The sequence below is a fragment of the Mus caroli genome, unplaced genomic scaffold, assembly GCF_978045245.1.
Source record: "Mus caroli unplaced genomic scaffold, Mus_caroli_1 scaffold_9, whole genome shotgun sequence".
Classification (NCBI taxonomy): Eukaryota; Metazoa; Chordata; class Mammalia; order Rodentia; family Muridae; genus Mus; species Mus caroli.
This window is the reverse complement of record NW_028227264.1, coordinates 68,219,663-68,244,989: the sequence shown is the minus strand read 5'-3', so window position 1 is coordinate 68,244,989 and position 25,327 is coordinate 68,219,663. Positions and strand designations below refer to the sequence as shown.

The following is a 25,327-nucleotide window of genomic DNA, read 5'->3' as shown; positions in this document are numbered from 1 at the left end:
AATCTCTTACAAAACTGAACAATGGTACTGTTTTAAAGAAAATGGCCAAGACGGGGCTGGATCCATGGGGCAGAGGTTAAGTGGGCATACTGATCTTGCAAAGGACCTGAGGTTGGGTCCGACACCCACATCCATCAGCTTACAATCTCCTCTGTGTGTGTGTGTGTGTGTGTGTGTGTGTGTGTGTGTGAGAGATATCCTCTCCTGGCTTCCACAGGCACTGTACTCGTGTCCGCACACCCACACATAAACACATATACACATAATTTTAAAAAGAAAATCCTTTTCTTAAAAAGGGCCAAGATAAATTCTTTAGTTGGACTGGCAAAATGTCTATCTGCAGTTGGTTAGAAAATATTTTTACATACATAAGACATAGTTGATTTGTACAACGCAATCCCATATGATAACCAAGGTCTTGAGTTACAAGTGACAGCATAACAGCCAGATGGCAGTGGGCAGTGAAATATGCCCCAGGAAACTTAATATTAAGTTGGTGCATGGCAATCTGTCATGTTTAAAAATGCTTTAGTGGTTCCAGGTCTTTTTACTGGCTATCATTATTTTATTATTATTATTTTTTGCAGAATGCGCTGAAGCACCCCTACATGCACAGCGAGGAAGAGTGAGCCACATTAAAGAAAGCTAACTCTGCCTCAGGATCGGCTAAGATGCACAAGATCATTTAGGCTGTTCCCACACCTGAGCCCGCTGCAAGCTTTTCCGCGCATATCCGACATCTAGTCTACCTCGGATAGAATAAGAGCAGAAGTGTTCAAATTACCTCGTCATCTTGATCTGACTCTGTCTCCTTTTGGTCCCAAGATGCATTGCAGAGACAAGGAATATTATAATGGACAGCAGGGAAAACAGTGTCAGGATATGAGAAGGACTGAGTAGGAGCACACAAGGCAAGCTGATTTAGAGAGCAAAGCAAAGCAAGAGAAGCCAATAAAAACAGCATCTCGGACCATACACCCAAGGCAGATTAATGCGTGACAATCATTCGGAAGCATAAAGATCTACGGACTACCAGCGGAAGCAATCCACAGAGAATGCCATCATACAGACTCGTAGGAACAGGACACCATAGCAACAGGACATCAACTACACACAGAGACTAACAGAGACTAACACGACTCGAGTTTCAGGGGCTTTTGGAGTGTCACAAAGCATTCCTTAATTACATACCAACGGCCCACTGCCCCGAGACCAGGGGTAGGGGAAAAGTGGAAACAAACCAGTTTTAAAAGATACCTTTTTATGAGCCGGCAGAGTAATATTTAAGTTGCAAACAGCCGTTTGGGGTAATCCCTTTGTTGTCTTTGGCTCCTTCAGGAAAGACAGGCGGCCGCAGGGCTCTTGGCTGGTGTCTCTGATCTAAAAGGATTTGGATAACTGATGATTACACAAAGAGACTGGTTCTCGTCCATGCAAGGTTTGTTTTATTGAGAGCTCATAGAGGGGGAAGGATGGTAACCCAGGATGAACCCAGGCTCAGCTCGTGGTTTAACCAATAGGATGGCCACTCGCTTGTCTCATATGATAAGCCATTCTGGGCTATGTGTATTTTCTGTGTTCCTACTAATTTAACTTCTCAGAGTTTCAGTGTTTGAAACACTGAACCGCAAAAGATGGGGAAGAGGGCCTGAGAAATCCAAGGTAACTAAACATGGTCCATCCTGCTCTGGGTTGTTTTATTTTATGAACACTTCCCTAAAAATAATTATTACATTTAGGCATATTCTGAGACAGGGCCTCACTATATAGACTTGGATTGGCCCGGAACTCACTATGTAGAGCAGGCTGGCACCAAGCTCACAAAGAACCATCTGCCTCTGCCTCTGCCTCCTTGAGTGTTGGCATAAAAGGCATATGCTACTATGCTGGGTTCCATTTCCTTAAATTTAAACAATACATATATGTATGTGTGTGTATATAAGTGTATAATGTATACTGTATAAATGTATGTATGTAAATATATGTGTGTACATATATGTATGATTCATATATATTCATGAATGTCCCTTTACCAATGATAAAGCTTCACCAGCTTGAAAATTCACCCTGTTGGAATTAGAACAGAATCTGACCTTGTTCTCTAAGTCGTATTTGGTCAAATTAAATACATCGTTTTTAAAAAGTTGACTCTCTTGGGACTTTTAAAAGGTAAACATACAGAGTCTATGTTAGATGATTTACCTTGATGGAAAATGGCAGTCTGTTTTCTTTGAAAGAATAAAAGTTAAAAACAAGCTGCTGTCCTCCTTTGGTCAGAGGGGCCAGGTTTCCATAGCAATCAACGTAGATGGGCTTCCCTTCCAGCACCTTCCAGAGGAAAAGAAACATACAATTGAATGTTAACTTGACCTAGAGAAAAAACTGAGGGTTTGAAGTCAAATAGCATTAAAAGTCTGACATGTCATTATGAGAAATTTACATTTTACATCTGTGGGGTTGTTTGCGATGAAAATACGTCTGAGAATGTACAATCCGGCAGCCATAATTAGTAGCTATTATTACAAACATGTTTACAACAGGGTTACGTTTCTCTTCCAACAATTTTGAGCATGTCAGAGAAAATTCCTGACAATGCTTCCTTCCATAGACTGAGATCTTTCTTTTTTGGCTATCCAATACTCACATGATCTCTGGGTCTGGAAAAGGGAAATTATGGTCCCGTGTAGGGAACCACAAAAATAAAAGCATTCAGACAGCTATAGAACAGTGGAGAGTAGTTTAGATTCACTACCATGACCTCCTAATCAGCTGAGGTGAATCCAGCGCGTTTAAATAGTTTGAGGATGAACCCATTTCTGAGTTTTAAGAGAAGACATGAATGTCCTTGACATTTCTGTACAACGTGTGCTGCCGCAGCCCCCAGGTCAGCCCATCTCTGGGGATTGCGCTGACAGATGCCCATTCTTGTAGCCCAGGTTACCTCAATGTCTTTGCTTCTGGCAACCTCCTCGAAGTTCTCCTGCTGCTCCAGGGTTTTGTCCACCCTGTCGTCTGTCATACAGAAGCACCTCAGCGAGGACTCCACCGGGTCGTTTGTTTTGGCAAACACAACGAACTTGGCCATGTAGGGAACGCATATCAGCTCTCTGTACAGCTGGGAGGCTAGCCCTACGGTCTCTAACACCTGATGGCAGTCTGCCAGCCAGAATCTGAGGAAAAGAAAACAACACACAAAGTGTAAAAATTAAAAAACAAACAAAACAAGACAAAACCCAACAATGACAAAAGTCCAAAAATAAACCCCAAAGATCTTACAGTGAAGAATATCAGGGGCTGGGAATGTGAGCCCCCGGTAGAGCAAATGGTTTTTTTAGCATGTTTATCCCCAACATCAAAAAATAATCAAATCATGGAATAAGATGAAAAATATCAAAGTCTAATGGAGCCTAAATTGAGCATTATAAAATTGCTCATTTAAATGGCAAAGATACTTGGTCTGTGTCTAGAAAAAGGCAGTTTATTTCTCAATAATAACTTTTCTAAATAAACATTAAGAATCTTCTATCCTCTCCTATAAATTTAAATATATATTAAATATATATAATATTTATATACAAATATATTTATATATAAAAATAGATAAGATAAAATATTTTAAGTATATAAAAACTTAAATTATATATATGTTGATATATATGACATATAATTATATATGGTATATAATTATATCTATGATGTATAAATTATAAATAAGTGTGTGTGTGTATGTGTGTATTGAAAAGCAACATTTTTTTTCACTTCCCAAAAAGTGAGAAACGAATTGTATGGTCCTCCTGGAACTTCCACTCGCATACCTGGCAGAGACGTTGGTTGTGAAAGACACACAGTCCTTTATGAACGTCAGAGGGGTTGTTCCTGTGATGTCTTCCCATTGAGCTGGTGAGGTGCCTCCTGGGGACAGCACAGACAGGGTGACTTTATCACAAAGTGGTTCCCCGCAGACTAACTGCCCATCAGTCACCAGGCTGTTCTTCGGGCAGCCACTAACTGGCCAGCTACAGCGCTAACGGTTCTGCAGTGTGGTAAAGGAGACTGTCTCTGCATTCTGCCACACCCTCTCCTGCCAACTGGGGGTTCACTGGAATCCACAAATACATGTATTGTTTTCTCTTGGTCGGGATCACAAGGGATGGTTTGAATTTGGGGTACTTTGTTAAGTGTATCACCGTTCCAGTGTGTCACTGTAAAGACTCAGGAGCTTCAGGTGTGTGTGTATTCATGGATGTATATGGGTGTGAGCGCGTGACTTGCAGGCCAGATATAGACATTGGGTGTCTTGCTTCATGGTCTACATTAGATTTTAAACAATGACTACCTCTGAATTAGGAGCTCACTGCTTCAACTAGGCTGGTCCACGGTGAGCTCAGAGATCTGCCTGCCTTTCTTCCTGACCCCCAGTGCTGGAATTATAGACAAGTGGGTGGTGGGGATCATATTTACACAGCAGGTACTTCACCAACTGAACCATCTCCTTAGTCTCTCAAATTGTTCACCCCCCTACCCCCTACCTCTCTCTCTCTGTTTCTTAAGTGTGGTAGGGAATTATCAAGTTTAAGAAGCCGTTCATTTTATCCCTGGCCACAGTACCACTTTTCCAGGATTGACGGAGGACCTGGACATTAGAGAGTAAGTCTAGGAAGATGAAAACGTCACTTTGTTCATCTTTGAGGTGAGCTCAGTGACCAACCAGGAAGGTCTGCATTCTAAAGTTCTGTTTGCATTTGTGTGTATGTTGTATGTGTGTTGTGGGGTGTGTGTGTGTGTGTAGGTAGGTAGGTCAGAACTCGTTGGACTCAGTTCTACTATGCGGGTTCTGGGTACTGAACTCAGGTTTCTCAGATTTGTCCACAGGGGCCTTTGACGTGCTGAGCCATGAGGTTTGGATTGTAGTTACTCCACAGAAAATGTGTTCCAAGGCTTGCTCACGTAGTATATATACTGTGTGGTACTGGTGAGCATGCCTGCGTGACACCCAAGGCATCCTCAACCCTTCCCAACCGTTCAGACCCTGGAGGATCTTCCACCAAAAGCTCATTCATTTCCCTTGACCAAGGGCTGCTGTTGGATCAATTTACCTCTGTCATGGTTGCCAGGACATTTCCCTAAGCATAAGCACTCCAGTTGAGTCAATACCACCTCAATGATCCTAAAAGGGATGGGCTGCCACTACTACACAAATATCAGAAACATCCCTGAGCTTCAAATATACCAGGAGTCCGGGTTCCTAATAGAAATCCTTCCTGGGATAAGCAAGGAGAGGATGGAAGAAAATACAGGACTCCTTCCTCTTTCTCTCCTCTCAGCATCTCTGCACAGGCAGACAGGAATCACCTCAGGGAAGAACCGAACCTGTGATGCTGCAGAGGAGCCGCAGGTTGGGCGTGGCATCCCCCTTGTACCCATTGGACACGCCTTCTCCCGAGGGCGGGGGCACCGGAATGGTCATGGTGATGGGCTTATGGAACTTCCTCCTCCTTGGCTCCACCGTGACAATTGGGCTAAACGTTGCTTTGTTCCCAAGGATTTTTTTCACCGTTTCCTCTGGCACGGGCTGAGCCTACACACAAAAGGGAAAATAAGATACCTTAAATGAAAGTAGACTTTATTGCTATGATTTTATTTTAATCTTTAATTAGAAGATGTAGTTTTTAATTGAGAATGGTGGGAGGCCACCGTGTCTCTCTCCTTACCCATTTTTCTCACTGTGACAGGAAGGTAGGGGAGTGAAAACACAGAGGAGCTTGGGAACCGTTCTCTCAGGGGAACGGATCTTACTGGCTTGCTGGAAAGAGAAGGAGTCAAAATCCAGAGCAGAGAGACCTGGGGTCATGGTTTGTATATGCTCGGCCCAGAGAGTGGCACTATTGGGAGGTGTGGCCTTGTTGGAGTTGGTGTGTCACTGTGGGCGTGGGCTTAAGACCCTCATCCTAGCTGCTTACAAGTGAGTATTTTGCTAGCAGCCTTCTGATGAAGATGTAGAACTCTCAGCTCCTCCAGCACCATGTCTGCCTGGATGCTGCCATGTTCCTGTCTTGATGATAATGAACTGAACCTCTGAACCTGTAAGCCTGCCTCAATTAAATGTTGTCCTTATAAGAGTTGCCTTGGTGTCTGTTCATAGCAGTAAAGCCCTAGCCAAGACACCTTGGTATATGCTAACCCTGTACAGGATCCACTACTATGACTCACAAAATCACCTTGTACAAAAATAAATAAATAAATAAATGAAAAGTGAGACTCTCAGAGGTAAGGACCAATATATAATCCAGAAGGTATGGATTCTAGTCAACCAGGCCCAACCAATTCCACTGAATGTCTTTGGAGTCTGGTATAGTGGCTCAACAGAGTCCGGTGAAGGGAGCATTCAGAGTGTTTTATCAACCGCCCACAGGGTTCCCCCACCCCAATTCCCGTAATGACATTCGGGCCTCACAATGAAAAGCTGATGTTCAGATCAACTTTTAGTGACCGTATTTTAATTACTACATTATCAATAAAATGATCATTTCATTGCTTTCAGTTTATCCTATTCAATAAAGGGGGTGGGGGGAAGCATCAAAGACTAAACAAACTGAAACGAGTGAATGTGAGAGAGATTGTTTTTGCTAAGATTTCCAGTCCAGCATTTATGAAGTACTTAAGTACAACTGTGAACGCTTGCAGGTTTCTGGGCAGAGCCACATGTTATAGACCAAACTCCAGTATACTGCCTCATGCACAAAGACCAAGAACTCATGATGAGAGGGGCATCCTCTAAAAGAAAACCAACAGAGACTATGCATGTGTGTGCTCGTATGCACTTGTATGCAGAGGCCAGAGATCCTCAAGCACCTTCCTTAAGAGCTCTCCACCTTCTTTTCAGAGAGGAGGTCTTTCACAGAATCTGGAGCTGTCAGCTTGTCAAGACTGCCTGGGCTCATCCTGTGTCTTCTCTTCCCCCATACCCAGGGCATGCCACCACCATACCTTGCTTTTAAAAAAATGTCTGGTGGATAGCTCTGGGACTAATTATATTTGATGTTGATTTCATCAACATTTGATGTGGTTTCGAACAAGGAGTGAGTCAGCACTCAGGTGATTTCCTGTAAACCTGCTTCCCACCTTAATAAAGGAGAGCTGACGATTGGGCAGCTAAAAGGGAAGGTGGAGAGAGAGAAGAAGGAGAGAATGGAAGAGAGAGAGAGAGAAGACTCAGAGGAGGAAGAAGAAGAAAAAGCGGAGCAGAAGCACATAGCCTGGAGAAACTGCAAGTTCTAAGGGGGTCTCATAAGTTGTGGAAGGTGGTAGTGTAGCAGTAGATCTGCCCAATCTAGGCACACAGCATGTATTCATATTAACTGAGTTGTGTTGTCATTGCTGGGACATATTTGGGATGGAGAGAATTACTGCAACAAAAATGGGAGCAGGGGATCAAACTCAAAGTTCTCATGCTTGCTCAGAAAGTGTTCCCGAATGGCCGTCTCCCCTGCCCCAACTGAGACTTTTAAACAGAAGATTGTTAAAACACAGAACTCCGTTTGGCCGGCCAGTAAGCTGACTTGACACTGAACGCTTTCCATTTGAGATAAGTCAACCTCCCCCACCACCCCTCACCCCAAACAGCCGATTGCTAAGGATGAGTTACTGCGATGTTTCCAGAGTCAGATGTGCAGCCTGTGGGTGTCTACACTCGTAGAGGCCTTAGGAAGTACGCACTGTGGGATCAGTACCTGGAGACCCACACGGATCCTCTTGGTTAAGGCACCCTCTGGGAAGGAGGCCTGGACAAGGGGCACGGTGGTGCTGCTCAGAATCCCACCCTCAGGACCGATCTGGTTGCTTTCCTGCTTAATCCTGGAAACCACGGCAAAATACTGGGGGAAATCCTTTGTGATAATTCTGCAGATGCGCTTTGTACCCAACTCTTCCGGGCTGTCGAGTTCTAGAAGACAGAAAGAACAAGAAACCATGAGTGCACCTTTGCGCAGAGCACCCTGATACCTACAGGGGTCGGAAACAATTTTATGAGGTGCTGAGGATTGAACCCCGGACTTCATGTATACCCGCCAAGCACTTTGACAGCTGAGCCATACCCCATGCCCCGAAAGGTAATTCTTAAAGTTTGAATTGATACTCTAAAACATGCAAATTGGGGGGTTGGAGAGATGGCTCAGCGGTTAAGAGCACTGACTGCTCTTCTAGAGGTCCTGAGTTCAATTCCAGGCAACTACAGAGTGGTTCACTACCATCTGTAATGGGATCTGATGCTCTCTTCTAGTGTCTGAAGATAGAGATAGTGTACCCACATACATAAAATAAATAAATATTTTTTTAAAAAAACTATACAAATTGAACATAATTTTGAAGTACTATGAGATATTTCAGCTCATCTGTAACTTTTGAAACATACAGCACACCAGTGCTCTGCAGTCACCCACTTCACCATGTGGCATCTCAGCAGAAGGCTTTGCTTCTGTCTACTGTAACTTTGTATCAATGCTTACCCTCTCCTTACTCTCCCTACTCTTCCCACCTCTCCCCTGCCCCTACTACCCATCTTTTGAGCCTCAATGTGGATAAGACTACGTTTCTTTCCTCCCACTCATGTGAGATCACACGATACTTCTCTGTCATGCGTTGTTCAATGCCCATTCTAATCAGATCTCTTTCTATGCTATGGTATATGTATATAAGTATATGTATTATATGTATATAAGTATATGTATTGGGCTGGTGAGATGGCTCAGTGGGTAAGAGCACCCGACTGCTCTTCCGAAGGTCCAGAGTTCAATTCCCAGCAACCACATGGTGGCTCACAACCATCTGTAACGAGATCTGGCGCCCTCTTCTGGAGTGTCTGAAGACAGCTACAGTGTACTTACATATAATAAATAAATCTTTAAAAAAAAAATTAAAAAAAAATAAGTATATGTATTATATGTAAGTATATGTAAGTATACATTATACATGTAACATATAAATATTTGTACCTATAAATATATTTATTATATTGATATGAATATATAGATTATATAATATATAAGATATATAAGTAAATATATTTTTAATGTAGAAAAACTGTAGGGATCATAAAATACAAAACTTTGCAAAGATATTGCAAATCTAATAAATTCCACTGGGAGGAACAGACATCTTTGAACACTGGGACCTTGGTGGACAGCAGTGGAATGCACCCGTGGCTTTGGGAAGCCAGAAGCCTTAGTGAAAGTCTAGGGTGGGGCTGGGGAGATGGCTCAGTGGTTAGAGGTGTTTTCTGCTCTTCTGGAGGGTCCCAGGCGAGTTCCTTACACTCATGCTGGGCAGCTCACAACTACCTGTAACTCTGGGTCTGGAGAGTCTGCCATGGTCATCTGGCCTCTGTGAGCTCCCACATCACACTCATACACACACTCAAACACACACTCACACACACACACACCAAAAGAAAACAAACTTAAATCTAAAAAGAGTCGTGTTGGATGGGGGTACGTTTTTAATTACACCCACTATACACATATGTTTATATGTGTGTGAACACCTGTGGAGCTCAGAGAACAACTGAGGGAGGACGCTCTTTCTTTCTGGGCCCTGGGGAATCAGACTTTGGGTCAGCAGGCTTAGTGACAAGTAGCTTTAACCACTGAGTCATCCTGTTGACCCAAAAGACCCTGCTTTGAAGAATCAGAACCTTATAAGAGAATGTGCGTGTCCTGTCCGTCACAGGCAGGTGTTTACTTGGCAAAGATCCTTTGAGAATGTTATTGATTCCCATGAGGTGGCTCAGCAGGTATCTGATGTCGGAAACCCACAGGGGAAGGATAGAGTCAACTCCTAAAAGTTGTCCTTTAATCACCACACGTGCACCAAAGCACCCCCCAATAATTAAAAATTAAGCAGAATGGGTACTGGCTAGGTTTGTGTCAACTTGACACAGGCTGGAGTTATCACAGAGAAAGGAGCTTCAGTTGGGGAAATGCCTCCATGAGATTCAGCTGTAAGGCATTTTCTCAATTAGTGATCAAGGGGGAAAGGCTCCTTGTGGGTGGTACCATCTCTGGGCTGGTAGTCTTGGGTTCTATAAGAGAGCAGGCTGAGCAAGCCAGGGGAGGCAAGTCAGTAAAGAACATCTCTCCATGGCCTCTGCATCAGCTCCTGCTCCCTGACCTGCTTGAGTTCCAGTCCTGACTTCTTTTAGTGATGAACAGCAGCATGGAAGTGTAAGCTGAATAAACCCTTTCCTCCCCAACTTGCTTCTTGGTCATGATGTTTGTGCAGGAATAGAAACCCTGACTAAGATAAATTGGTACCAGCATAGTGAGGTAGTCCTGTGACAACCTGACCATGTTTTGGGGAGGGCTGTGGTAGGACTTTGGAACTTTGGGCTAGAAGATACATTCGGTGTTAAGAGCTCTGTCAGATGTTGTGTAGGAGCTTTGAAGATAATGTTGAGAACAGTGCAGAAGATGGAGGCGTGGCTTGTGAAATTTCAGAGGGAAAATTAAAGACTCTTTTCAGGGCCATTGCTATTTCGGAGTTTGATTATTCTATGGTTCTGGTTAGCTGTGGCTGAAGAATCAGCTGTGATTAACAAAATACCAGAACTATTAAAGTGAAAACGTTGCATTACTGGGACTATTGATGCTGGTTAGCTAGAGCTAAGAAATTAGTGGGGATTAAGAAGAGACCAGTATCATTAAGGTGACATCTTCTGGGAGCACAGAGACTGTGTTTCAGAGATAGCCAAGGCTGTACCTTGGGCTGTGGCTGGACTTGGTAATGTGTAAGAGCTATCCAGGTGGTACTGGTTCTGAAGGCATGAAGGGATCACGCAGAGCAGCTGAGGCTCGGCACTGTGAAAGGCCATGGAAGATCATTGGTGAAGGTGCAGCCTCAGTTGCAATTGATGGCCCAGAACTGAAGGGGTCATGCAAAGGAGTTGAGGCTTGGCACCATGAGGAGAGCCTATGAGATGCTATTGTTGAAGCCAAGTTACAGTGGAAGACAGTAGCATTTTGGAGATGCCAGGACCATGAGATGACCACCAAGAACAGCAGCAGCAGTGGAGTACAGGCAGCTGAAGCCTAGAAGACAATGCTACAAAGGGCATGGCTGGAGAAGTGACCCAAGCCCTTGGAGGATCCCAGAAGATTGTGAGTTGGATCCCAGACATTGGATGGTTGGAGATTGATTTTTGCTTTTGATTGTGACAGTGCCCTGATATTTTCCCTCTTGAAGAAAGTATTTTAGTGGAGCCCCACAGTTAAGAGACTTTGAATTTTAAAAGATATTGGACATTTTAAAGTGACTGAACTTTAATATACAAGACTGTGGGACTTTTAAAATTATTTACATCTTGGGGATGAATAAGAAACTAAGGGTTGAGGCTTACTAGTAATGTGTTTGTGTGTCAAGTTGACAAGGGGTCAATTGTACTGGCTGGTTTTGTGTGTCAACTTGACACAGGCTGGAGTTATCACAGAGAAAGGAGCTTCAGTTGGGCAAATGCCTCCATGAGATCCAGCTGTAAGGCATTTTCTCTATTAGTGGTCAAGGGTGGGAGGGCCCATGGTGGGTGGGACCATCCCTGGGCTGATAAGTCTTAGGTTCTCTAAGAGAGCAGGCTGAGCAAGCCAGGAGAAGCAAGCCAGTAAGTAACATCCCTCCATGGCCTCTGCATCAGCTCCTGCTTCCTGACCTGTTTGAGTTCCAGTCCTGACTTCCTTAGGTGATGAACAGCAGCATGGAAGTATAAGCTGAATGAACCCTTTCCTCCCCAACTTGCTTCTTGGCCAGGATGTTTTGTGCAAGAATAGAAACCCTGACTAAGACAGAATGTGACTGGGATTCATATTCAAATGATTTCATCTATTTAAAATGGAATTACTTGGACCTAGAAGGCCTATTTTCTTAGTTTTTTTTTTTCCATAAGCTCATGCAAAACTTCATTGCTTGAAAGATGTGAGTGTGATAGCCACACGCCCATCAACAGGACCTGCCACTGAGCCACAGGCCCACCAACAGGACATGCCACTCAGCCACAAGCGAAACAGTCCTGTTGGTGTGCAGAAAGTTCTGGATTCATTCACCTACCAAGTGTTTACTAAAGGCTCCCCATATACACCCCTTAGTTACTGGGCATGCGCAGGAATTAAAGTTACCACTTAGGTGGAAATTACTCTAATAGAGGGAGTGGGGAGTCAGGGGTAGGATGCAGCAGAAGCAGCAGGAGTCACCAGGCAAAGTCCAGATTGTCCATGCCAATGGCTTTGTCACCATGGGGATCTTTTGTCTCGGTTACCAATTTGTCATTGGGTTGTCCGGCAAAATGGCTCAAGGTGTTCATGAAAAACCTGTGCCTTCTCAGTGTGCTGAAAGACATACTGGACCCACTGGGGAGGTAGGCATGTTTTGGCAGAGTGGTACTAATACACATTTACTGCCATAATGGATGTGTGTGCATGTGTGCCTGCATGTGTGTGTGTGTGTGTGTATGTGTGTGCGCATGTGCGCGTGTATGAGCACATTCCTATGTGTTGGGTACATGTGCACACACTGGTAAAGATTTAATGTAGAAACTGCTGTAGCACATCCTAGGATCTAATGGCTATCTGATGTTTTGTGCAATGGAGGCGACCTGGTCACAATTCTATTGCATCATCTTTGAAGGCATTAAAGCCATCGAAGTGGAATGTGTGCATGTATCATTCAATTATAGCAAACGCATGCTGAAAGGAAAGCTCATCTTTGTTTCTTTGTTCTTCTAGTTTTATTTGTCTTTTCTGTTTGTCTTGTTTTGTTATTTTTGAGACAGGATCTCTTTGCACAGCTCTGGCTGTCCTGGAACTCACTATATAGACAAAGCTGGTTTGAACTCACAGAGATCTGCCTGTCTCTACTTCCCAAGTGCTGGGGAGGGGGTGGGGGTGGGAGTGGGGATTAAAGGAATGTACCACCATGCCCAGCTGTTTGCTGTCTTGAGACAGGATCTCATCTAGTCTAGTCTGGTCTTGAATTTCTATACAGCCAAGAAGAGTCTGGAACTCCTGAGCTCTCTTCATCGGCTTTCTACATGCTGAGAGAGATTATTAGTGTGAGACACCAAACAGAACAAGAGGCTGGTTTTTAATCCATGTTCAATGAAGGTTCCAGAAACTCAGGGTCCTGCAGCTTCTGACATTTTAGGGGTGTGGTAGAACCTTTGGAGCCCTGTCTTGTACTCCCCTTACTTTAAAGCTTTCAGCAGATCTTCTGGCCCCATTAAAATCTGCATGACAATTAACCATCAACATGCATATTAACAGATGATTTGCAGATAAGCCTCAGCTTAGAGAAACACCGGATTCGGTCATGGCATGAACTGTCATGCACTGCTGCAGACAAGTAGGAATATTCAGGGCCCCTAGGCGCCATCTCTCAATAGGATCACATACACAGCCTTGAGTACTCTGATTTCCAGGCCACAGCAGAAGAGAGTAGAAACAAGATCTTTCCAAGTTCCTTCGTAACCAGGTCATATCCTGTTTGTGTGTTTAAAATGGGTGCCATATTTCCCTTGAGAATCAAAAGGGATCAACAAGTCAAGAGAAATGCAAAAACAAAACAAAACAAAACACAAGACTAGTGATATAGTGGGCTAGAAAAGGATTGCTAAGGGCAGCCACTAAAAGAAAGGCTTCTAAATGCTAAGACATTGCAGCGAAAGGTAAAGGATGGGTGGGTCCCAGGAGTGAGCCTGGGGAGGTGGGAAGAGCAAGTACCAGCCATGCATAACACTGCGGAATTCTTAGCTCTAGCTCTTCCTCAGCAGCTACAGGATAAAAAGTAACGAAGTCTGATGTATCGGTCTATAGAATAACATTACCTTCTAGCAAGTGACTGACCACATTTTCACATGATCATGTGGGTGCATAGCCATGCAATGCGGGTAAAAAGAAATAGGGAGGGAGGAGGAGAACTGTAAGCTGTGCTACATAGAATGTTTGGAGGGCAGCAGGAGGCTGGAGAGACGGCTCTGGTCAAGAGCATCTGCTGCTCCTGCAGAGAACCTGGGCTCAAAACTACCTATAACTCCAGCTCCATAGTATCTGATGCCCTCTTCTGGGCTCTGTGGGTGTTGTATTAGGTGCAAAACACACACACACACACACACACACACACACACACAAACTTGGGGCTGGAGAGATAGCTCAGTGATGAAGAGCACTGAAGTCCTGAGTTCAATTCCCAGCAACCAGATGGTGGCTCATCTGTAATGGGATCTGATGCCCTCTTCTGGTGTGTCTGAAGGCAGAGGTGATGTCTTTATACATATACATAAACAAATTTATTTAAAAAAACCATAAAAACAGAATGCTTAAAGAGTATTTATAGTCTACTATATGTTACAATAGTAAACATATATATAATATATTATATATATAATATAACTATGATAAATAAAACTACATTTTGCTGGGATTGTTCTTAAGAGGGACAATAAAATGAAGTAGCCAAATGTCTGGAAACACATTCGGCTAACTGCTCGGTGAGTTATTAGGTATGAAGTTGGGAGGGGTGGGGAGGGGAGGACAGATCTAGGAGGAAATGGAGGGAGAAACTGTATGAGAGTCTGGAAGACTTAATTAAAATATTTTATTAAAAGAAAAGAGGGTACTAAAAAACCAGCTGTGGGAGAAACCTACGGGTGGGAATAAAACGAACTCTCATGTTCAACTTCCACAACACCATGGCTTATCGCCACATGGACTGACTGGGTTAGCTCCTCTTGATGCTTTTGACTCTGAAGTTGGTGTGCCCTAAACGTTTGGTTTTCTCCTCACAAAAGATAAACTAACCACTGTGAAATCACATTAAGCTAAGCAATGTCTGGCAATGAAGGGCTGGCATTCAGCAGTTGCTTAAGCAGTAACCAGGAAACTGGGAGTTGATCAACAACGGGAGAAGGGTAAACAAGTAACCGATTTCCTGTCTAGAGAGAAGCCTTTAGATAGCACTTTAAATTCAGGTACAGGGAAGTCGTAGCTGATTGTGTGCTCCTTTAAGAAGTTTTATAAAGAGTTCCGTGTGAGGGCCAGGGAGATGGCTTAGTGGGTGGGTACAAGCTCAATGTCCCAAGTTAAGTCCAAGGAACCCATCGGGTAAGGACAGAACCCACTTCTCAAAGTTGTCCTCTGACCTCGACAGACATACCCAAATTCACACACACACACAATAAATAAATAAATAAATAAATAAATAAATAAATAAATAAATGAATACAAATAAAAAGACTTTAAAATCAAGAGGCCTTAGAGTTTCCAGCTGCTAATCTATGGGGAGGTCTGTTATATCCACGTGTCTATAATTCAAATTATTGTTTGGGGAATGGCCTAGGAGATTTAAGAACTCAGGAGAACATAGAGCCCTTCTCAAAGTTTTCTACGGCAGATATGAAGAGTCCAACAGATGAGTCAGATGACCAGAGAACCACTTATAAGTCTGACAATGCCAACATCTTTTGGGGGAGGGGAGGATGGATTTATATGCATTGAGATATACATTTTTTTTTTTTTTTTTTTTAGAAAAGAGAAGTAGAGGGGCTGGAGAGATGGCTCAGTGGTTAAGAGCACTGACTGCTCTTCCAGAGGTCCTGAGTTCAATTCCCAGCAACCACATGGTAGCTCACAACCATCTGTAATGGGATCTGATGCCCTCTTCTGGTGTGTGCCTGAGGACATAGCACTCATAGAAGTAGGAATATAGAACAAGAATCGTTGCTTAGAGATCCGCTGTTGCACAGAGAAGATGTCCAGAAGATAATCCATACCATAAATGTGCTATGTGGATCACACTCAGAGTCATGGAATCCCCAGTACAGTTGATTCCAACCGTCCTAACGCTGAGGGCCCTTTAATACAGTTCCACATGTTAAACTGACCCCTCAACCATAAAATTATTTTTGTTACTTTATAACTACATATATATGTGTGTGTGTGTGTATACATATATATACATACATACATACATACACACATATATGCATGTAAATTTATTTTGTTGCTTTGTAGTTTTGCGACTGTTACGAATTGTAATGTAAATATTTTTGAAGAAAAAGGTTTGCCAAAGGGGTTGAGACTCACAGGTTGAGAACTACTGCCCTGGTATTTGCACAGTTTAAGATGCAAGCACTGTATGTGAACAGCTTATACTCTCAGTTCCACACTGGATACTCTGACTTCACTGTCCTATACTGGGCGGGGCCTGAAAGTCTGCTTCTCTTACTTAGACTGTGTCTGTCTGGTGCCTTTGCCCTCAAGAGCTGCTTGGGACCTGGTTGGTGTGAGTGTGAAGTCTAAGGAGAGAAACACAGAGGCCTCAATGTCCCAGGAATGATGAGGTCCATGCTCAATTTAATTTCTGCTCAATCTACTTAACCATTTCTGAAAACATGGTTTTCAGGAAAATTACTCTGTAATGCCTCTCTTCAGACCTTTAAATGGTTAGCCCTACATTTATGGAGAAAACCAATCAGTACAATCCTATCTCGAAACGGGCTCATGGAAAGTGTCTTCAAGTTACACCATCCCTCACGAGGTGCCTGGCAGAAGCATGACACCCAGGGGCTACAGCTCAGACATGCTGTACTAGGCACACTGGTGCACCACACCCAAAGGTAGCTAATGCTGATTCCCAAGCCTGGGCTAACGCACCACTGTCTGACCCCAGGAACAACATAGCTGAGCTCATTCCTTGGGGTCCCATTTTTATGGTCATAATGTCAAGTTGCTGGCAAATCTATGCACACAGACCATATGGAGGTGGGAAGTATCAGTGTTGGTTTACTTTGGCCCAATTTCCATTTCCCAAGTATCAGATTTCAGAACCTATTTGGGGAATATTTTCCTTTCCTTTTGCTACGCCTCAGTCTTCATTCGGTTGATTTAAAATGCCAGTTTACATTAACAGATTGAAAATAGGTAACTATTTTGTTGTAATTTGTTTGGAGGATTTTAGAAGTAAATTGTTATGTATTCTTTCGGCACTTTTAATGCAATCTTGAGAAACTTTTTCTATTTGGAAAAAAATTGCAGAACCATCACTACCAGATGATTCCAGAAGATGGCGCCGTAGGCCACATGTGTACAATGCAAGGCTCCATTTTTCACTGCTCAACTATGACTGGGCACTTTAAAAATTATCATTTATCTTAAGCTTGATAAAGGTAAGTATTGAAAAGAAGTGCCAGTTTGGAACTTAGAAATTTATTTCTAATATTCTGTTGACACAAATATATTTAGAAGCAGGTAGTCATTTTCTATTTAGTGTTACATTTGTAACCACATTTTAATTTGTATCAGACTCAATACAACTACTTGCAACAACTGGCTACTTCAGGGGATCCTGGTCGTTGAGCTTTCTAAACTGATCTGATTTGTAAGTTAGGGACCCAGGAGGAGGAAGGGGACTTGGAGCCTGTGGTCCCAGATCTGACAAAACTACAAATAACTATTAGGAATGGACTTTGGAGGCACTGAGTTTATTAAGGTTTTTGTTAAAAGTGTGGGATGCTTGCTGGTGGGATGTGTGCCTGTTAATGTTGTTTGCACATCTGCAACACCTTTTCTTCTGCAAAGACCTAGATAAGATAGATCTCTGTCTGCTGCCAGAGATAAAAACTGCGCTGCCGCCTGAAACTTGAGTTGGTAAGGACAGGTTCACTACACCCAGACAGGTCTAGCAGTTTACCTCATCACAGATGAGCTAACATGCCTGCTTAATTGACACAACCACCGATACTCTGGCTCGATTAACAATAAACAATAGGAATAGGGACAGGGGAAAGCAACTGGGTGCAAGCACAGCAACCTGAGTTGTGCTCCCCAATGCCCACTTAGGAAGCCCCGCATAGCCTGGCATTGCCTATGTGATCTCAGAACAAGGTGTCAGGAGGTGAGGTGAGAGAGGGGGGGGGGAGACAGGAGGAGAGCTGGGGCTTGCTGGTCAGGCAGCCTAGGCAAAAATGAAAAGTTCTGGCTTCAGTGAGACCCTGTGTCAAGGCAATAAGATGTAGCATGATAGAGCAGGACACCTAATGGCTTTGCCTGGGATGGACACACACATGGTCACACACAAGGACACATTGACACACACAAAGATACACTGAAATACACAGACAGACAGACAGACACACATACACAAAGACACATGGATATACATGGACACACATGCACACAAACACAGAAATAAGGGTGTACTTTGGCTTACAGTTTAAGGGCAGAGTTTACCATGACAGGAAATTCATAGTAACAAGGGTTTAAAGCAGCTACATGCAGCCAGGAAGTAGAGAACAGTGAATACTTATGCTCTGCTAGCTTTCTCCTTTGAAATAGCCTAAGATGAAAATCCAGGGAATAGCGCTCCTCACTTTGAGGGCACCTCAGTTAACCTAATAGTGGAAGGTTCTCTCACAGGCAAGCCTAAAGTAATACCTCCCAGGTGTGCCTGGGTGCTTGCTTCTGGATGACTCTCGATCCTGTCAGGACGACAATGAACAGTAGCAGCCATCACAGCGAGCACGCTTCATTTGAGAACATACAAAGGCAAATAAATGCCTACAACACAGGAAAGCAAGTGGGTGCGGCGGAGCCCAGGGTGTGCAGAGGGACATCTGTTTGCTGATTTTTGACTGGGTAGTGAGTGGAAAGTGATTGGCTTGTGTGTGCATTTGGAAAGCAGTGTTCCCTTGAAAAGATACAGCTCATTCAGGTAGAGAGCTTGACCTGCAAATGGCAGCCATGAACAAATTGGGGGTGGTGGGTGGGGAATGCCCCCGTTGTCTTTAGACCGGTATCAGACGGACTCCAGTACTCTATGCACAGCTTAGGCTGCACCTGTGACTGTGAACATGGAGGAAGCAAGCGGTGCTCTGCAGCAGGCGTTTCTGTAAGGACTCTACATCCCCCGGCTCATCCTCCGCCCATTAGCTACCTGCAAGGCAGCCTTACAAGGTGCAGTTAGATGAATATTAAAGAGACTGCTTACAGCCACACAGGACAGTCACAGGCTGGGCACAGACCATGATGCCAACATCAATATCACACTGTGTAAACTATCCCCCTCCTGGGACCTGTGGTTCCTTAAAGTTATTCTACCAGTTAATGTTGTGGGCATGTGTTGAAACAATAAAGGGCATCTGACCTTTATCACCGCTTTGTTTTGTTTTGTTTTGTTGGCATGTGTTGTGTGTGTGAGTATGTACTTGCCTGTGTGCACATGTAGAGACCTGAAGTTGAGGTCAGGCATCTTGCCTAGCCACTCACCTTTCTTGAAGCAAGGTGTCTTGCTAAACCCAGAGTTAGCCAATTCTGGCTAGTCTAACTGGCCAGTCTGCCTCTGGGACTCCCTATCTTTGCCTCTTACGTGCTCTGATCACAGGCAGCTGGCAGGCCCGGGCAGGTTACTGGCCATGCTTGCATGGCAAATGCTGTATCCACTGGGCGTCACTCCCTGACCCGCACAACTGTCTTGCTTAGTAAAAACAGGAGACTGAAATATTAACAAAGGTGGCACTAAATACACGGAGTATTAATATTTTTCAGCATGTACGTGGAGGAAGGCCAATTTATCTGACTATAGACTCTACAATAATACATGCAAAATGCACTTATGTAGAAGGGAGCACTAAAAAGAGACATTTAAGCCAGGCGGGGGGTGGTGTATGCCTTTGATCCTAGAACTTGGGAGGAGGCAGGAGTTTGAGGCCAAGCCTGGTCTACACAGTGGGTTCCAGGACAGCCAGGGCTCCATAGAGAAACCTTGCCAAGAACAAAACAACACACACACAAACACACATGCATAAACATTGAGGAAACATTTATAATAAGCACATGTTAGGGGTCATACATTATTTATATATTAACTGTTACTGAGCAGAGAAACGATCTGGTTGAATACTGTAACAGTTGACTGACTTAATTCTTTGAGGACATCTTGAGTCATCGGTCTGTTTCATGGGTTGCTTTTTTCTCATTAACAACTATCCAACAAAGAGGAGGAGGGAGAGGAGAAGGGAGAGGAGGAGGGAGAAGAGGAGGGGGAGAAGAAGGGGGAGGAGGAGGGGGAATACAGACTGTAGCTATGCTTGAGTGTATGACCATGAAGACATTTTTTCTTCCACCAGAGGAATCACGTGACTGATGCTGGGCTCTTGGCATCTAGGTATGCCCCACTGCCTCCTCAGGAATTAAAAAAAAAAAAAAAGATTTATTTATTTATTTATTTATTTATTTTTATGTATGTGAGTACACTGTTGCTGTTTTCAGACACACCAGAAGAGGGCATCAGATCCCATTACAGATGGTTGTAAGCCACACCATGAGGTTTCTGGGAACTGGACTCAGGATCTCTGGAAAAACAGTCAGCGCTCCTAACCACTGAGCCATCTCTCCAGCCCCATGCCTCTTTGTGATTCAATGGTTTGATGAGTTCTTTCTGGACATGGGCTTCCTGCCAGCCCTGCTCAGTGCATTTCTCCATGGGAGGGAGAACTTAGTCTGTAAGTTGAATCTTCAAGTAAAAGGACAGGCCTGGCTTTTCACAAAAAGATACTGATTTCTACTTTGAAGTAGCTTTGGGGCGAGGGACGTTCTAGAGATAATGAAGTAGCTTTGGGGCTCAGGACAGTGGTGATAAGGAGTACGGATTCAGATTAACTGATAACTGGATATAAATGTGCTGTGCTCCCCCATTCTGATTAATTATTATATTTAATATATGACCAAAATGTTAAACATCTTGTTCTAATGGGCTACAGGGCTTGCCTCTTTAAACGTGGGAGTATTCACATGTCTTGGTCTCATTGTGTAAAGTGAAACCAAAGCTTCACCGGCTCTTTGAAAATGGAGGTAAGAAAGTCTCCACTGTGCACAGGCCTTAAATAATGCACACCCATGGGACTTTTTCTAGGCTCAATCTTGACCAAATCTCATTGGACCAAATCTAGAACTTTCCACCAATGGCTGATCTTCTTTCTCATTGGACACACATTTTGAAAACAAGTGGGTTATAGTTGTAACTCTAGGCTTCAGCCCTGGCACTCTGCTTAGCAAGGCAAGCTGGGAAGGCCACTTGGCACCCATGGATGTCAGGAGAGTTGGCTCAGTGGTTAAGGGCACTTGCTGTTTTGTGAAAGACCCAAGGTTAGTTCCTATCACCCACAGGAAGGCTTACCACCACCTCGGGCACCAAGATGCACATGCAGGCATAACATTTATATACTAACAATAAAATAACAACAACAACAATGGAATAAGATCACTGAGCTTGTAAGCTGTGCTTTCCTTAGGAGCCTCTACATAAAAGGCATTTTCCAGTGTGCTGTCAACAGTTTCCTTCTTCCTAGAGGTACAGGCATCTTTAAATTGCATGGTTGATGGCAACTCTATCACATACAAAAATTTTGGTATGGCACTGTTTTTCCCTATAGACCAAAACAGTGGTGACAGTAACTGATATTTATTAAAAGCTTAAGAATTATATTTCCTAAAGGGCAATTATATTTTCCTAAAGGGAAATTATATTTCCTAATCATTTATTTATCTTAATGGTAACACTATAGAAATAAAAAGAACAATTTCTGTTTCTAGGCTCATGGCAGTCTAGGCACCTGCTCAATCATTCTTTGAAGATCCCAGATCTGTCTACATCTGTGGTCCACAGTCGGAACCCACAAGAGGTCCCAGTAGATGAAACCCAAACACAGAGAATGAGATGATAAAAGAGCTGATTTTGATATTAAGGAACAAATCTTCACTGTTCCCGGAAAACGGCTGTGGGATCTGGACCAGTTAGGAAGTCAAATCACAGTGATGGTTAGCTGGTGTTTCTTTTTACAGCACCATTTACTAAGGAAAACAGATACGGTTCTAAGCACTACAAACACCTCAAGGAGGTGTATGAGCCAGGCATACACTACAAACACCTCAAGGAGGTGTATGAGCCAGGCATAAGTGACACACACCTGTAGTCTTAGTGCCAAGGAGGTGAAGGCAGGAGGATTGGGTATTCAAGGTCATCCCCTGCTACAGGGGCTCCATGAAACCCTGACTTAATGCCTCCAGAGAAGAAGGAATTGATTATAATTAAGAAAGAAGTGTGTGAGCCTCAGTGGCTCAAAGAAGGCACAACACATAAATTCCAACCAGTTTTGAAACTTTCAAAAACAAAACATCATTATCATCATCATCATCATCATCAACAACAACAACAACAAAACCATGGTGGCTCAAATGTATAAAAAAAAAAAATGTATGAAAGACGTTGAAGTAACTTAGGAGAAAACAGAATGAAAATTCCAAAAACACACTATAAATGCTCATGCTGTAGGTGAATGTTATAAACTCCCTCTGGATTGTGTTTGTTTGTTTTAACCTCCTGTTTCTCTTTCCACTAACAAAAGCCTTCTTAGGTCTCGGAAAGATTGATACATTTGGTTAGAAAATTACAGAACTGGGGCTGGAGAGATGGCTAGGCAGTTAAAAGCTCTGGCTGCTCCTCTAACCTGGGTTCAGTTCCCACGACCCGCCACAGCAGCTCACAACCATCTTTAACTTCAATACCAGAGGATTCATGGCACCAGGCATGCATGTGGGACATGCGACCTGTGAGTGCAGGCAAAATGCCCGCACACATATAAAAACAAAATCAATAAACCTTCAAAAGAGAAACTAAAGAACTGTGAGGACACGTGTTGGTCCATCTGAACCGTGGTGGTGCTCAGAATGGAGGGGAGACACCGCAAAGTCAATGTGTTAGGTACGGCAAAGATGCTGAAGACCCTGGATCCTGCATCCTGGGATGTGCGAGGAGTACCTCACCCACTTCACCCTGTCCCTGGCCACAGATCCGAGGGGATCGATACCTTCATCCATGCCATTGAGAAGCTCCGCGAGGTCTTCGTTTTTACTGTCAAACTGATGTTCCTTCCAGGTCTCTCCGTTCTCACTCCGAAGGACAATAAGTTCTCTCTCCTTCCCTCTCATGGACCCAAAATGAGGGATTTCCACAATGACGGGGCTAGAAAACAAAACAAAACAAAACAAAAAGCCACATGTTTTTTTTTGGTATCAATTTAAATATATCTGTAGTAGAATACTAAAAATAAATAAATAAATAAATAAATAAAGTCTCATTAATAGGATTGAGTTGGAAATCAGAGGTGCCATTTGGGTTGGGAATGGTCTCAAAGCTGCAGAATCATTGCTAGTTAAATGATATTACAAGCCCAATAACATGCTGTCATTCAGTCACAAACAGTTCTTGAAGGCCTACTGTGTGTTAGGCATCAAATTGAATGGGGGTGAGGGGTGGGAATAAAACACATATAAATAGGAAATTTCAAGTTAAACATGACTAAAATAGGCCATAAAGAAAGAAAATCGGCCCATTTTTTAAAAATTAAAAACATAATAGATACATTATATTATACGAGATGCTAATGAGTTAAAAGGACACAGTCATTTCTTTGAAAAAAGAAATTTACCCTACTTTGGAAGATCATTTCTCTACTTTTTTTTTTCCGCTCAGAAATAAATAGACACTGCCATAATCTCGGCCTTCCGACAATTGGCACGACTTTACAGTTAAAACAGGTTTTCTGATTGTGCCCTTTGGGAATAAGCGAAGGGTGGCTTTGTTGCTTGACGTGACGTCACACCTATCCAGGGAATGCTGGAATGTTCTGGAAGTGTACACGTGAGTTTGAAATTGTCACAGTAAGGAGCTAATTCTTGACAGTGTCCTTTCTCAAACAAATGGAAGAGAATGGCTGCCAACTGAAGATGACCAAGTCAAGTCACGGGAAATCGCTTTCCTGAGGTTTACAGAAGTATGGAGAAGCGCTGGGAAAGATGGATGGGGGTGAGCAGACCACAGTCACGCACAGTTCATGTAGTTGGATTGTGCCGTTTTATCTGATGGTGCTTAACAGACAGTATCATTGTTCTCTATAGAGGCTGTGTGTAACCTGGCTTAGCCTAGCTGTTTATGCACACAAAGTAGCAACAAATACAGGCTTCAGGAGGCAGAGCTCAAAGAGTGGCTGTCGTAAAGATCAAAACTACAAATGAGATGTGAATATCTGGATTGCTCATAAAAGTAGTAATCGAAAATGAGGCCGGTAAAGGTCGTGATTTTACTTTTGCCAAAATTATTGTAAAGAATTAAAATTAAAAATATTTTTATAGTGCCTTTATTCTTTAACGAGTTAAGACAGTGTTAATAATGTCATTATGAAATTTCCCATAATTTAAGAACATACTTTATAGTTGGACATTAGGTATCATTTCATTTTTTTGAGAACAAGATACAGTCTTTGCGGGTTAATGTGTCTGATACTCTCTCTGTGGCTTTGTGTAGGACACTCAGCAATGCTGGAGAGAAGGTATAGGCAGCGTCTTTGACCAAGGGGACAGCCAAGCAAGACAATTCATAACGGGCTTTTCATGCAGACTGCCAAGGCAAAAACAGTCAGACAAGCAGACAAACAATGATACATTTCAACTTAAAGGAGACAAAAAGACATTTCGACAGCTCAACAGACTGTCTGGGCTGCCTGGAGTCCCATTTCTTTAAATATCATGTGCTCTTGACACATTCAAAAGGATCTTACTTATTGGTTGATTCCTTTTTTCTTCTCAGAGCCTGTAAAGATTACACTTTATAACAGTGATCTGCAAGTCTAATCTCTCTCTCTCTCTCTCTCTCTCTCTCTCTCTCTCTCTCTCTCTCTCACACACACACACACACACACACACACACACACACAGAGCATCTGCGGCAAACATTGACTCAAAGTCTGCAAATACCTTCTCTTACACTGGTTAAAATGAGACGGTTGGTCTCGCTCTAATAAGTACACAGAGAAGAAACATTTTAACTTAAAGGCGAGTGGACAGATGCACAAGCCAGCGGGAGTGCTTGCGATGGATCCCCACATGCTTCGTAAGCACAGGACAGCGGCAGTGCCACATTAAGTCAAGCCACTTATGGGTGTGTTCCCTTTCAGCGACACTCATCGACTGAAAGCAGAAAAGAGAAAACTAAAAGAAGAAGAACAAACTTAAGACGAGTATAAGACCATGGGTGTGACAGAAAAAAATTGAAAATGGAAAGGAGAACTGTACACATTCTGGTCTTGTCTATGAAGATCCTACCCAATAAATTTTGTTCCTTGAGGCCCAAGCTGCAGGATTCGGCTAACCAAGCTCTCGCCCTCATTTACAGGGGGAGGATGGGTGGGAAGATGCAGTTTACTGAGTGACATCCATGCAGCAGGAAGAGAAAAACGAGA

General features: G+C 43.2%; 1 protein-coding gene across 18 annotated transcripts in view; it reads right to left on the bottom strand.

The window, feature by feature from the left end:
• The window catches only part of Ank3 (ankyrin 3), a 632,326-nt gene that overhangs the window by 46,650 nt on the left and 560,349 nt on the right, over positions 1-25,327 (bottom strand). For 10 of the 18 annotated variants that reach the window (XM_085842859.1, XM_085842860.1, XM_085842867.1 and 7 more), the window contains 8 exons: positions 22,898-23,052; positions 7,731-7,942; positions 5,371-5,578; positions 3,816-3,912; positions 2,942-3,170; positions 2,203-2,328; positions 1,258-1,380; positions 785-811 (listed from right to left, as the gene is read on the bottom strand). In XM_085842859.1, coding sequence (XP_085698985.1) covers positions 785-811; positions 1,258-1,380; positions 2,203-2,328; positions 2,942-3,170; positions 3,816-3,912; positions 5,371-5,578; positions 7,731-7,942; positions 22,898-23,052 — 1,177 coding nt within the window. The remainder of the gene's footprint in view (positions 1-784; positions 812-1,257; positions 1,381-2,202; positions 2,329-2,941; positions 3,171-3,815; positions 3,913-5,370; positions 5,579-7,730; positions 7,943-22,897; positions 23,053-25,327) is intronic. The other 8 variants (XM_029482226.2, XM_029482228.2, XM_029482229.2 and 5 more) reach the window with 1 other exon arrangement.